General features: G+C 45.0%; 1 protein-coding gene across 1 annotated transcript; it reads left to right on the forward strand.

Moving 5' to 3' along the window:
• Window positions 1-437: 437 nt before the first annotated feature.
• On the forward strand, window positions 438-11,284 carry LOC143104077 (Krueppel-like factor 15). Its single transcript, XM_076268010.1, has 3 exons — window positions 438-559; window positions 2,199-3,803; window positions 9,007-11,284. Exons 2-3 carry the CDS (start codon window positions 2,434-2,436, stop codon window positions 9,173-9,175), a joined length of 1,539 nt encoding a protein of 512 aa, XP_076124125.1. The 5' UTR covers window positions 438-559; window positions 2,199-2,433; the 3' UTR covers window positions 9,176-11,284.
• The last annotated feature ends 2,981 nt before the right edge of the window (window positions 11,285-14,265 follow it).

The raw sequence follows: 14,265 nt of genomic DNA on the forward strand, positions 1-14,265 counted from the left end.
CTCACACACAACTCACGCTTGTTTTACTGATACTGTACACAGACTGGCTTATGCCACTGAGGCTGTGTTATGGCAAAGTGTAGCCTAACCCCCAGAATCCTACCCCAACCCACATCATGTGAGTCTTGCTTTTATGAAACAGTGTCAGAAGACTGCACCACGGGGACAGGCAGAAAAGAACGGGAAGGAAAGCCTGGAAATGGTATTTTTCCTCAGTCTAACATCCCCTCACACACATCCCCACATGTGAGGGCACTCCAGTTTACGACAGATTTCAAGACCAGCCCTCTGCCGCTCCCGACCAATCCCGTGGTTTAGCAGGGACGAGCCTTCAGACTCTACCTCGCATTTCTACTCTTGTAACCCACTCTCACAGTCATGTGACGCTAATATAGTACAACTACAGTACTGAGCAACGCGGCAGACAGAAGCAGCGCCACACGGCGTGTCTCAAGGGCAAATAACGCATTAGGAAAAAAACAGCACCACGCGTAAGGGACTAAAAGTAACAAGATCGGAACTAAATCATTGGAATTGTATATGGTTTCCTATTTTGAAGGTGAGCGAGATTTCCAAAGCTTCCATTTTGTTGCTGGATTCTTTGAATTTTCTTGCTTGCAGTCTTGCACGAGGTCTTGGGCGTGCGTCGCTTCTACGGTAGCCTACCATATGCTGCTGCAGCATGCGGAGCTCTGGACGAAAACATGTTTACGTTGAAGAGGCTGAGCGCCGCCGCGCTTACTCATGCGTCTAGATGTGTCTGTGTGGTAGTGGGAAATGGGAAAAGATGGGCAATTAGCTTCATTGTTGGAACAGAACTTTAGTTTTATTTATTTGTATTTCATTGATATTGCTGTTTGCATTACAGTGTATGCTTGACGCGTAATAACGCCAAAACGCCTCTCCAGTACTGCAAATGCATATATTTGCATTGCAAATAGAGCTGAACACTGTTTGGAAAATTAATTCTGCTTTTGCATTTCATGAAATGTTTTTAGCTCTGTCATATAGGAAGGCGGATTTGGCTACCAACGAAAATGTAATTAATCGGTAATTAATTATCAAGCGTGATGATAATTATTTATTAAACCTAACTAGTGTGTGTCTTATTGCAGTCTATTTATCAAGCCATTAACAACTGATATCAGTCGAATAATTTGTAATTGTTTGGAACATTGTTGCTTTTTGTACGGTCAGAAATGGTGTTGGAAGTTAATTTAATGCTACTTAGACCGATCTATGTTGCACGCATCTGATTTATGCGCTATTAAAAGCGCTCAGTTGCTGCTCTCTTCTGCCCCACGCGGCGTTTCATGTTAATCATGTTGACGGTTTTTTTCCCCTTCTCAAGGGTTATTGTCGGTCGCTCGGTGAGGGGGGTTGTTGTAGACGACAATGCGAAGCGCTCTTACAGCAGATTATGGTCAAAGATTATTTTTGTTCAACCATGTATCAACATTGTATTTTTTTTATCCAAGTGGACCTGATGGTCTTTATTTAATATACCCTAATTTAATCGACAGTCCAATAAGATAACACCCATCCTTCTATATATTTTAACGGGTTTATGTGAGATCTCGAATATCTGCGGATTACACATTGGAACAGTCTCACATCCACACGGGTCTCATTCAGTGTGACAGCTTGAGTTTTAAATGTCATTTGTAGTGACAGAGGAGAGAAGAGACGATTGCCATGTTCTTGAGTTAAGTTGTCCAAAGCATATACATGAGTATGCTTGGTGTTAGTAAAGAACGCTGATATCACTGCAGCGATTCAAAGTTATTTTTAATCTTGTCTACTCTTTGAAATATAATACCTGTTGAAGCGATCATCTTATATTCTGCCCCTGGGAAGCGGTCCCAGATCGCGTCCAGCTTGCACGCAACTGCGTGGCGCTCTTGAAATGGAAATGCACAGGATTCCATATTTCGCATACGTCAGGACGGAACGCAGCTCAGAGAGAGAGAGAGAGAGAGAGAGAGAGAGAGAGAGAAAGTAAGACCAGTATTATAATGTATGGTGGAATCATTAGAACGATAAATGAAAAGGTTACCTCTTTTAATCTATTCCAGTTATCCAAAGAACCTCAGTTATTATAATAGATACAACTGATTAAAACACTTGTTGATGAACTGACTTTGTCCACCATCATAACTTTATATTCCATTTGTCTTTCCAATTCTGTTTCTGTATAGGAATGCTGTGGATATACAAACTCTAAAGTATATCTGTACTCTAAGGGAAAACAACAGTCTCTCCATTCATTTTCTATTTTTCCAGTGTCTTTGTAGTGGCAACACTCTTTTTGAACTCACCCTAGTGGTGTGGCACCACTTACAGGGTGCACCAGAGGAAGGATCTACTTTTCTCATATAAAGAAAGAAAACAGGGGGATTACAAGTGTAAAGACTTTTGGGCTAAGCCCCTGGGATGGTGGATCACTTTGTGTGTAGCGCGGAGCACTTCCTGTCTTACGGTGGCCTCCATTCGCCCTCGCCGGTGCCATTTCGCCTGTCGGACATGGTAACAGACTCCGCAAACTACCAGGTGATGCCCTCGCCCTTCTCCGAGGATGACCTAAGCGACTCGTCCAGCCTGCGCTCCTGCTCGTCGCCGGACTCGCAGGTCCTCAGCTCCAGCTGCGGGAGCTCCTCGAGCGCCGAGAGCTCGGACAGCATCCTGGACTTCCTGCTGTCGCAGACCTCCCTGGGCGGAGGCGGCGGAGGGGCGGTGGGCGACGCTGTGCCCAGTGTGATGCCCATGTCCCTCTCCAGCCTGCTGTGGGACTCGCGGCGGGAGCCGGTCAAGGAGGAGAGCTTTGACCTGCCCATCTGGTCACCGTCGGACATGGAGGAGTCACCGGTGGAGCCCTTCCATCCCACGCTGGAGGAGATCGAGGAGTTTCTGGAGGAGAACATGGACGCGGTGAGCATGAAGTACGAGCCCAGGGAAGGGGCCACCGCTCTGGGCCTGAGCTTCGAGCTGGATCTGGGCTTCGGCCTCGGGGTGGAGGTGGACAGCGATGAAGTCCTGCCCGGATCTCTGGCGGTGGACGCTGCCAAGTCTCAGCACGACTCAGACCAAACTGTGCCCACCACAGACGCCATGGTGACCAACGCCACCAGCACAGAGACCAAAAGCCCGCAGGATGGCCAGCTTCAGTCAGCAGACGCTAGCACACCAACGCAGGACGTGGTAAAGAAGGAGGTCCAGGGCAGGCCTGTGTCGGAGACAGGAGGCAACGGCAGCATGCCGGTCATCCTGCAGATCCAGCCTATCCAGATCAAACAGGAGAGCCAAACCGCAGCCAGCAGCCCCCTGACCACCACCACTGCCCAGACCGCTGCTCCTTCCCCAGCCTCCGACATCAAAATCGCCCAGCTGCTGGTCAACATCCAGGGCCAGACCTTCGCTCTCGTGCCTCACCTCCTGCCGTCCTCCCCCACCTCCTCCACCGCTCCCGCCACCCCCGCCACCTCCGTCACCTCCATCACCTCCATCACCGGCCCCGCTCTCAACTCCTCCTCCAAGTTCGTCCGCATCGCACCCGTCCCCATCGCCGCCAAGCCCATGGGCATCGGCGAGGGCGGATCGGGCGTCGCCGGCATCAACGGCGGGCTCCTGGTTGGAGGTGCCCAGAAGTACCAGAAGAACCCCATGGCAGACCTCATCAAAATGCACAAGTGCTCTTTCCCCGGCTGCGGCAAGATGTACACCAAGAGCAGCCACCTGAAGGCCCACCTCCGCCGACACACGGGAGAGAAGCCTTTCGCCTGCACCTGGCCCGGCTGTGGATGGAGGTGAGAGAGGACTCCTGACAGCAGGCTCATTAACGTGTAGCAATTGATGGATCTTTAGTCATATTTGTTCAAGTCATAACCTGTCAAATCCGGGTAGTCATTTGACCTAAGTGCTAAAGGGCTAAAGTAATGACTTATTTGCGTCTGATCCAAGAGGCCAACACAATTAGGCCATTGATTGAGCGTGACTAATGCGCTCGCACTGGCCAGGCCTGATCCCCAGTGCTTTGTGGGAACACCATTTCAACAGGTCATTAAACAGCTATGTCAGATTTACCTAGAACACAAACACTCTTTTGATCAGAGAGACTGCATATGAAATTATGTATGTTGTGTTAGTAGCACTTTATACAAAAGCTCCTTTGACATATTCTTCCAGTTTGTGTGTGTGTGTGTGTGTGTGTGTGTGTGTGTGTGTGTATGTGTGTGTGTGTGTGTGTGCGTGCGTGTGCGTGTGTGTATGTGTGTGTCGTGGCACCATGATATCATGATTTTGGATGACTCAGCCTGCCCCGGCCACAAGTGCTTCTTGGTGTGACGTGTGGGAGGAACATTCCCTTCCAGGTCAATAGAACTGTCCAAGACAGTGTGGCTTTGTAAATGAAACATTTGTTCTCCTGAAGGTCTACCGTGTGGAAGGGAGGACCATCACTGGCTCTATGGCTCCCTCTTCATCGGTTAAGCAAGCACTTGCTAAACTGTAGCCAATGTCAGAATAGTCTGCAGGAGTGTGATTTGAATGCTGAATAACTAACATTGTGTTGGTCAGCGAAATGTATGTGTGTGTATGTGTGTGTGTGTGTGTGTGTGTGTGTGTGTGTGTGTGTGTGTGTGTAAGGTTAGTGTAAAGTATCTGACACCATGTTGCCAGAGAATCAGTGTTGTTTTTAATAGTGTTCTTCCAGGTGGAAGGAAGCTTTTTTTATAGCTTCTGGAAGTTGTAGGCTAACGTAAATAGGGCCCTATAAAAAGAGAAGTTACAGCGATAGTTGTCATGGCAAGACTAGCAGAGCTGATCCTGCTACTGTTTTTTCACTCTAAGTGTAAATGAGTGTGCTAAATGAAGAACAGCGCATGCATTTAGAAACGTGCTTCGCACTATTTGCAGGGCGAATATCTACACTCAACCTCTTTCTTCTCCTTTTAACCTTGTGTGCCTGAGTCTTTCAGTGGGAGTGAAAAAGAAGGATCATGCATATCAGTGGGAAATGACACAGGAATCAAGAGACAAAGACAGTGAGTGAGAGAGAGAGAGAAATAGTGAGAGACATGGTTTTATAGTGTAAGTGGATAGTAAATAGAGGTAGCTGGCCAGAGTCTTGAGGGATGTGAAGTTGGCAGGTGTCATTTTTCAGTGGGTAAAAAGAGACGCACTAGCATGTGGTCTGAGGTCACATGTGTGTGTGTGTGAGTGTGTGTGTGTGTGTGTGTGTGTGTGTGTGTGTGTGTGTGTGAGTGTGTGTGTGTTTGTGTGTGTGTGTGTGTGTGTGTGTATATATGTCAGTGTGTGGGATTTCTGATGTGACACCTGTGTGCAACACTCTTCTGACATGCGAGTGTGTGTGTGTGTGTGTATGTGTGTGTGTGTGTGTGTGTGTGTGTGTGTGTGTGTGTGTGTGTGTGTGTGTGTGTGTGTGTGTGTGTGTGTGTGTGTATGTGACTATGTATATATGTGAGTGTCTGTGTATGTGAGCTGTGTTGATGTGTAATTAATGTGTAGTAGTAGTTGGGTCGTCAGGTTCATCTGTCACAGAGGTTAGGAAGTTGAGTAGTCAGGGTCAAGTGGTGTGATAAAATAGAATTACTATCTTCTCACTTGCACATGAGGAATGTGTGTGTGTGTGTGTGTGTGTGTGTGTGTGTGTGTGTGTGTGTGTGTGTGTGTGTGTGTGTGTGTGTGTGTGTGTGTGTGTGTGTGTGTGAATGAGAGAGAGTGTCATGTTTAGCAGGCAGATGTGTGTTTCCTGAGGATCAAGGACATGCTCAGACAGCTTTCATATCTGTGTGAATGGAACAGCACTTGTGTAAAATGTGTGTGTGTGTTTTTGTAAGAGTGAGAGAAAGAAAGCGAGAGGGAGGGAGAGATAGAGAGAGAGACAGAGAATCACTTGCACCTGGATCTGTTCAAACCATGTTAGGCTTATGACCTGGGAGCCTTGCCTGTGATTGAGCCTATGACATGAGCTGGATGAAAATGAAAACATTCCTCTTTTAGATGCTCTAGTGCTACTCAACAACAAGTTACTTGTTACAACTTACTGCAATAGGCTATTTCACAAGTCTGCTTATTTCAAACTCTCGAACCCTTCAAATGAGACAGCAAAACCAGTGTTGTTGAATATGTTAGTTATGTGTGTGTGTGTGTGTGTGTGTGTGTGTGTATGTATGTGTGTGTGTGTGTGTGTGTGTGTGTGTGTGTGTGTGTGTGTGTGTGTGTGTGTGTGTGTGTGTGTGTGTGTGTGTCTGTCTGTGTGTGTGTGTGTGTGTGTGTGAGTGGTGGAGAAATATTGTTGCAGAGTTGCATCAGTGAAGATGAGTGTATAGGTCATGGATGAATCAACTAGTGGCCTAAAGAGTGGAGTTGGAGTGCAGAACAGAGAGAACAGTATAGGGTGAAATTGACACACACACACACACACACACACACACACACACACACACACACACACACACACACACACACACACACACACACACACAGACAGACACACACACACACACACAGACACACACACACACACACACACACACACACACACACACACACACACACACACACACACACACACACACACACACACACTACCACTAACATATGCCTCCCCACTGATCACAGGAGCGGAAGAGAGAAAACAGTAGGGTGAAATTGAGTTAGCTCGAGTGCCGACTGGACAGAGTTAAGAGCCATCACAGAGGGCAGAGCAGCAATATGGGTGAGTGAGTGAGTGAGTGTGTGTGTGTGGTTGAGAAAGAAAGAAAGTGTAATGGAGTCATTTGGAAATGAAGCATCCATTTAAAAAGAGTACCAGAAGGAAATAGGTTGAAAAGAGAGAAAGAAAGAGAGAGAGACAGAGCTCTCCAGTGAGAGACTCCCGTAGTGATGGAGTGAACAAAGAGTCTGTGTTGAATAGTTACCATGACGGTGTGACAGGAACGTCTGCGCAGCTCTTTCTCTCTCTCACACACACACACACACATTACCACTAAGATATGCCTCCCCACTGATCACAGGAACGAAATCAGTTTTTCGAGCTAACACACACATAATGTTAGAGCTGCAGCCCTAACCTGGAAGCCCACGGCACGGATCCCTCAGAAACAGTCCCAACAGAAGGCCCCTGATCCCCATGCTGCTGTTTCCACCAGCTGCCCCAGTGAGTGCTGGGCTGGGGGAATGGGCTGGGAGATTGAGTTAGGCAGGAGAGGCCCCAGGCTCGCTCTGTTGCTGCATGTTTCTGTCCCGGAGTCATGAAACTGAAGCCAGCTCTTTCCCAGGGGCGCCGTCTATGGCCCCTTCATGCACAGAGCACACACTGTAGGTGCACATGCCAGTGTGTGTGTGTGTGTGTGTGTGTGTGTGTGTGTGTGTGTGTGTGTGTGCAGGAGAGAGAAAGAGAGAGAGAGATTATGTGTGGTCCTGTGTGATCTAAAATCAAAGCAGTCAGTTTGCTTGAATATTCTACCTGGTTTCGTTGAATTTGGATACTCTAATTAACCTCGCAAACCTATCCGCCTTCCACATGGAACCCCCCCCCCACACACACACACACACACCACCACCACCACCACACACACACACACACACACACACACACACACACACACACACACACACACACACACACACACAAACATTGCTGCTATGCAACATACCACTAAGATCGCCAAAAGAGGGCCTCTTGGCTTTGGGCCAAAAGGAGGACTCTTCTGAGAACTTCAGCATTAACATTATTCTTTATGCTTTTGAGGAAACAGCACACAGACTAACATGGACATATACTGAGAGAGAGAGAGTGAGAGAGAGAGAGAGAGAGAGAGAGAGAGAGAGAGAGAGAGAGAGAGAGAACACACATAAAACATACTTATACAGACAAATCCACCAGGGGATGGATTTTGAACATTCCTCTTGTGAATGGACTGAAATATGACTGAGCAACAGAGTAGTGCACTTAAATGTAAACATTCTCACTGCTGTAGAAGAACACATTTCCTGTGTAAAGAGGAAAAAGGAAATCAACAAATAAATATTATTTTTTTATGATCAACAACACATATGGTGTGTGTGGCCTCTGCCTGCTGAGCAGGAGCGGGATTTAGACTGTCAGCACAGTGTTTCTCTGTCAGAACTTTGTGTCTACTCATTCATCCGATTAGTATGGTTAGTATGCATCTGTTTCCCACAGGGCAACTAAACAGAAAACTCTGTTTAGACTAGCTAGAACCCCATTCTCTCTGTTTAGACTAGCTAGAACCCCATTCTCTCTATATAGTATATGAGGAGGTTTGTCAAACGGAGGTCCTACAGACTTCAGGAGTTAGGGGAGGGAATGGATCTATAGAGTGGAAACACGGGCAGGGTCTGTATCAGAATCAGATGCAAATGAAGTTTGCAAAGGCACAGCAGTTATGTCCAAGAATCAACTTGGCTTTCACGACATTCATTCATTGTGGTTGTTTCTACCCAACATTATATGAAATCAGACATTACTGATAGTAGTTAGACTCTGAATAAATGGGTTTCATCAGTGCTATCTTGGGCTAATGTATAAACCAATAAGGTATTTGTAATTGGGGTTGCTCTGGGGGAAAGTGTGTGTGTGTGTGTCTGTGTGTGTGTGTGTGTGTGTGTGTGTGTGTGTGTATGTGTGTGTGTGAGTGTGTGTGTGTGTGTGTGTGTGTGTGTGTGTGTGTGAGTATATATGTCAGTGTGTGGGATTTCTGATGTGACACCTGTGTGCAACACATGCGAGTGAGTGTGTGTGTGTGTGTGTGTGTGTGTGTGTGTGTGTGTGTGTGTGTGTGTGTGCTGAAAACATCCCATCTCACTGGACAGTAGAGAGCTCTCTGAGGGCGCAGAGATGGATAGTGGAGTCTTCCTGTAGCCTGCTGTCATCATTGTCTTTGACATGTTTGTCCATTAGGAGCTACACTGCGTGTCAGCTGAATTAATCCACCTCTCTCTTTTTTTCTTTCTCTCCCTCAGGTTCTCTCGTTCAGATGAGCTCTCTCGGCACCGACGATCACACTCGGGAGTAAAGCCGTATCAGTGTCCCGTGTGCGAGAAGAAGTTTGCCCGCAGTGACCACCTGTCAAAGCATATCAAAGTGCACCGATTTCCACGAAGTAGCCGGACAGTCCGCTCCACAAACTAACCCCTGATACCCTCCCAATGGACAGAGGCCAGGGAGCAGAGAGAGCACACAGTGTTTCTCCTGTGTGTGTGTATGTGTGTGTGTGTGTGTGTGTGTGTGTGTGTGTGTGTGTGTGTGTGTGTGTGTGTGTGTGTGTGTGTGTGTGATGATCTTGTTCCAAGTTGAAAGGATACTGGAAAAACAAGCAAACACACAAATACACTTACATACACAAGTCATGGCGATTAATGTTGCTTAATGTCCATGTTGGTCTAATTTTACTTTGGAATCTCTTTCGAATCATACAATCATAGCTAGTAAAATAATATTTTTACAAGAAAATATGGGGAAAAGCTTTTTGTAAGATTCAAGCTTATATGTACAACAGCTTTTTAAAGAAAAAAAAAGTTAGATCACTTTCTTGAAAACTGCCTTGGTATCATCAAACAGAGTTGCCGACAGCCTTCCTCATTGATTCATTTGAGTGATAGTTTTTTTATTCATATTTGTCAAATCTGGCTGAGGGCCACAGAGACTAGCTGAACACTTATCCCACTCAGCACAATGACTTCCGCCATTGGAGCAGTTCAGCACCGCTATTGTTACATAAGCTACTGATGAAACATTAACACTCAAGGTGCTCTGCCGTGGAAGGTGAACGCAGACGTTTTCCAAAACACGTTCACATGCTCCTTGGTACATAACATTTTACTGTAAGCAGGACTGAACAGCCATAATGTCATGTTCGTTTTGACGGTGCTCCTTTTGAAGTGGTATATAGCACATTGGAGGTGTTCAACGTTATCAGGCAGTTTTTCTTCAGATAACAGGGGGGAAGTGTTCATAAGCTATGGGGAGCTACGGAAGTTTCCAGTTATCAGGCACAGCAACAATCAGCTCATCGCATAGGGCGGGTTAGAAACTGATGCAGGATGAATATTAGAATTATCAAATGCATCAAAAGAGCTCAATGCGCACAGATAAGGATTGTACCTATTTAAATGTGGAAACAGGCCTTTAAATCAGTAGGCTATTGGATTGATGATATTTCTGTTTTGTTTTGAAAGCGATGGTGTCGTAATGTACTTGTAAGCATCTCCTGAAACCCATCTACAGTGTATGTTTTCATGTACTCTCTGGCCTTACTGAACCAGTATGTCCTTACTGGAGGTTGATCCTTGGTCCTGGAGGACCAAGATCAGGTTTTTTATTGTTTTTCTTTTAAAACTTGGCACTAAACCAGCAGAATTGTACTGGTCTTGTTGGGACCATTAAGGTTTCTCACCCAAGTTTGCAGGACCACGTTCTGGTTTTTCTAACGGGTCTCAGTCTTTCAACATGAGATGTTTTGAGGGTATGGACACCCAGGTCTCCATGAAGGACCATGGAGGAAGGATTCAGAGAGTGTAAAACTGAAAAAAAAATCGTAACACTGACAGAAATGACAGCCCCCTTGAATTGTGTAAATTCGCTGCATACATGGCCATAGACTTGAATGTCATATTTTTTTGGTTGTTTTTGTTATTTTGTCTCGATATTTTGTCTCGAACAAAGCTTAAATCTGATTCAGCCTGTTACTGGAATGTCCACAAGCCTTTGGAGAAGGCTAATTGTGTGGACCTCGCTGCACATCTGCAAAAGGGAAGAAAAATCCACCTGCCTAGCTGAGCCTTAGGCAGATTCTTGCCCTTGCCTGATAAAAACACACAGTCCTGTTTTGGCCTTGTCAGATTTGGTTGGCAGCCCTAAATGAGAGGCATCGCTCAAGCATATGCAGTGTATGTTGTGAAGAGACATATCAAACCAGGGGACATACACCAGATTTAATGTTCATCAGGCATTCCTTCCAGTCATGTATTGAATTTAATAAATGCTTGTTAGAATACAGGTGTTTGTTTGAAATCACATCCTATGAATGTATGTATATATGTGGGGGACTGTACCTAGCTGCAGCAGTCAGAGACAGGAAAGATCTTTCTTTGAGACTAAATGTGCATCTTCAGTCTGTGGTGAAGACTTGTAGTGTATACCCCAAATGTGTACATAACGTAACGTTTCAGTAATATGAATATATTATATATTTTTTCTTTGTTCTACACAAAATGCATTTACAAATAAAACCTTGAAAACTATCCATTTTGTATGAGTTTTTGTCTGTAGTTAATCAACATACAGTGTTTATTATATATTTTTAGTGTAAGACTAAGGGTAGGAATACTCTTTACACATTATTGGAAGATATGAATAATAATTGTAATTAGGGTAAGGCTATTTGAACCCCGGTACAATTAGCAGTGTATGCTATTCGTACCCTGGTGCAATTAGAAGTGAATTCTATTCGTACCCCGGTGCACACAGCAATGTGTCCTATTAGTACCCCGTCTGGTACAAATATCAATGTATGCTATTCGTACCCCGGTGCACACAGCAATGTGTTCTACAGTATTAATACCCCGTCTGGTACAAATATCAGTGTATGCTATTTGCACTCCTGTGCATTTATTCTGGCATATTGATGACACAATGTAATAATAATTATAAAAAAAACAAGCAACATGTTTTTGTTGTTGTTACGTAACGGGTGTGAATAGCTCAGCTGTGTGGCCAAGGCTATTCGTACCAGGGGTGTAAGTAGACACTCAGTTAGTTATATTGCTGATTTAAAAGCAACAGGTATTCATACGCTAAGCAAATAATGACACTAATTAATAAAAAGGAAAGCATAGAGTGGTAACTGTTTAGGAAGGCTATCACAGTTTTCTGACATTAGGAGCCCTAATTTAGATTCTGGGCAAAGTGCAAAGTCAGTCCATGAGCAAAGCTCTCATGCATGAACTAACAGCATCATGTGGTGTGAGACACCTTTTAGCTGACACACTGCTGTTTGTGCTTATCTTTCTCATGGTGTTACATTTGTAAATGGATTTTACACTGTTATTAAGTAAGCTTTAGTTATACTTTAGACTTTGCATTTGCCTTGCATTTAAATGTAGGGCCTATATGTTATTGTCAGATTGTTAATGAGCACAAAAAACATATATGAAGTTATGAGACGAGACTGGAAATAGAACATGAGTAACAGAAACAAATGAATTGCAGCCTTGTGGTCGAGAAAAAGCCCAGTCATCATGAGAGCTGCTGCTAAGTTGAAGCAGTTGCATCACCTGTATTGATAAATATTTGTAAAAAATATTTTCACACTTTTCACAAATGAACAGGAGAACATAGTCAGAATAGCCAGTTGCTAAAACAACCATTGCAATACCTGTGAATGTTACACTTGAACTGACACTTGAGCATCACTAAGTGTTCTGTTATAGTTTCAGAATAGTTAAAAGAAATAAAAGCAATGGCTTTCTGGTAAGGCAGTGTTTTGCCTTGATGATACAGTATATACATAAAACGCACATGACATAGGGATATAAGATCTAGCTAGATCTAGATCTATCTACTGTCTGAACTGGTCTGGTCTTGTTGGATTGTTGTTTTTCTCAAAAGCCAAAGACAGATGCTAGAGCACAGTGTGTTCTTTTGCGTCTCGAGTGGGGCTTCTGCCAAGCCATATGTACACATATGGACAGCATCTCGTGTTGATGGCATCTTCATCTTTACACGTGCCCCGCTTCATTCAGAGCAGTGCTGAGCTTGAGCCCATGAACGTCAGAGCCTTCCGCCGCCTCTTCGTTTCCAAGGGAAGATCGCTGAGTCATCCAGCATAAGGAAAAGGAGAGATGTTGTTGTGGTGAGATGTATGTGCTATGTGATAGGCCGGGGGTGGAGCTTGGGGGCGGGGATGATTTATGGCAGCAGTATACATATTGGCACAAGTGCTGAGCTTTTGTGTTTAATGTTGCGGGGGTCATAGGCAGGGGTGGGTCGGTGGCTATGGAGCGATTTTAGGGGGTGCTGTGGTGGGAGATGGTTGTGGTGGGAGATGGCAGGGGCTGGGGCCTGGGGGTGGGGTGGGGTGGGGTGGGAGGCGGGTGGAGAGGCGGGCGAGTGGTATGAGGGCTGATGCAGTCTGAGGAACAGGAACATGGAATTCAAACCATGTGTGCAACACAGAGGCAGCCTCAGGTAGCGCCTATAGTCGTGGAGGTGCTGACTCACACAGCACAGGACGTGCTGGTAAGATGTTTTGGTGACGTCTCTGTTAGCGTGTGGCATGACGGGTAGCCGATATGAGGAACCTGAACTGCAATGGAGTTACTTTGGTTAGTCTATAAGTCAATTAAGTACCTTAATTGAAGTCATTCAAGATTGTTGGAGGCTTGTTTACCCAGTCTTTTTCAAAATTTCCATTGCACCTGAGGCCTCATTTATAAAACTTTGTCACGCACAGATTTGATCTTAGACCGTGCGTACGCTCAAATTTATGCCAACGCTCAGATTTATAAAAAAGTTCTTTGATGCAGAAAAGTCTTAAGTCATGTTCCAACCTGACGTACGACCATTTTCTTAATGTCTTGGTAGTGCAAGTTATCTGGGGTCCAAGAGCGATCAGAATTTTCAAAATTCCAAGACCAATGATCTCATGTCTTTCTTTGCCATTTGCATGATCAATATCAGCAGAAGTTTTTTGAAGTTTTTTTTAAAAGACTGGACACAGCTTAAAGGAGAAGTTCGGAGTGATATTGACCTAAAGTGTGTTGAAACATGATACCAATTGTGAACGTTTGTTTCATAGCTCATCTCGGCTTGTCCCCTGCACTCCGAAATCTGGCATCGGGCTAGCCATGCAAATAAATCACTGTTCACTGCCACTTGTGGAATCTCTCTTAAGAGACATTCTATGGTTCTTTTGAAAAATGGCTGGAGCAGACACAACGCCAAATGGGTGTCTATTGTATGTGAACATCCCTCTGTGTGTATTAACTACCAAGTATTTCTTGGACTCTTCATCCATGGGTATTTGTTGGTATGCGTCATATCTAATTTAGAGAATTGTTTTCCAATTCAATTGACAGCACAGTGAAAAGATCTTCCACCCGGGATATTAGATATTGTTCTAGCGATGAAACCCAGCTTGTAGTCCCCACACAGTCTTACAACAGGTGCATTCTGCCCATTTCACCTGCGTGATTATTTCTTCTTCCAACAGCCTGTCTATT

The sequence above is a fragment of the Alosa pseudoharengus genome, unplaced genomic scaffold, assembly GCF_046254945.1.
Source record: "Alosa pseudoharengus isolate Yale_2024_CS ecotype anadromous, Long Island Sound unplaced genomic scaffold, YU_APseudo_1.1 YU_APseudo_1.1_scf_5, whole genome shotgun sequence".
Classification (NCBI taxonomy): Eukaryota; Metazoa; Chordata; class Actinopteri; order Clupeiformes; family Clupeidae; genus Alosa; species Alosa pseudoharengus.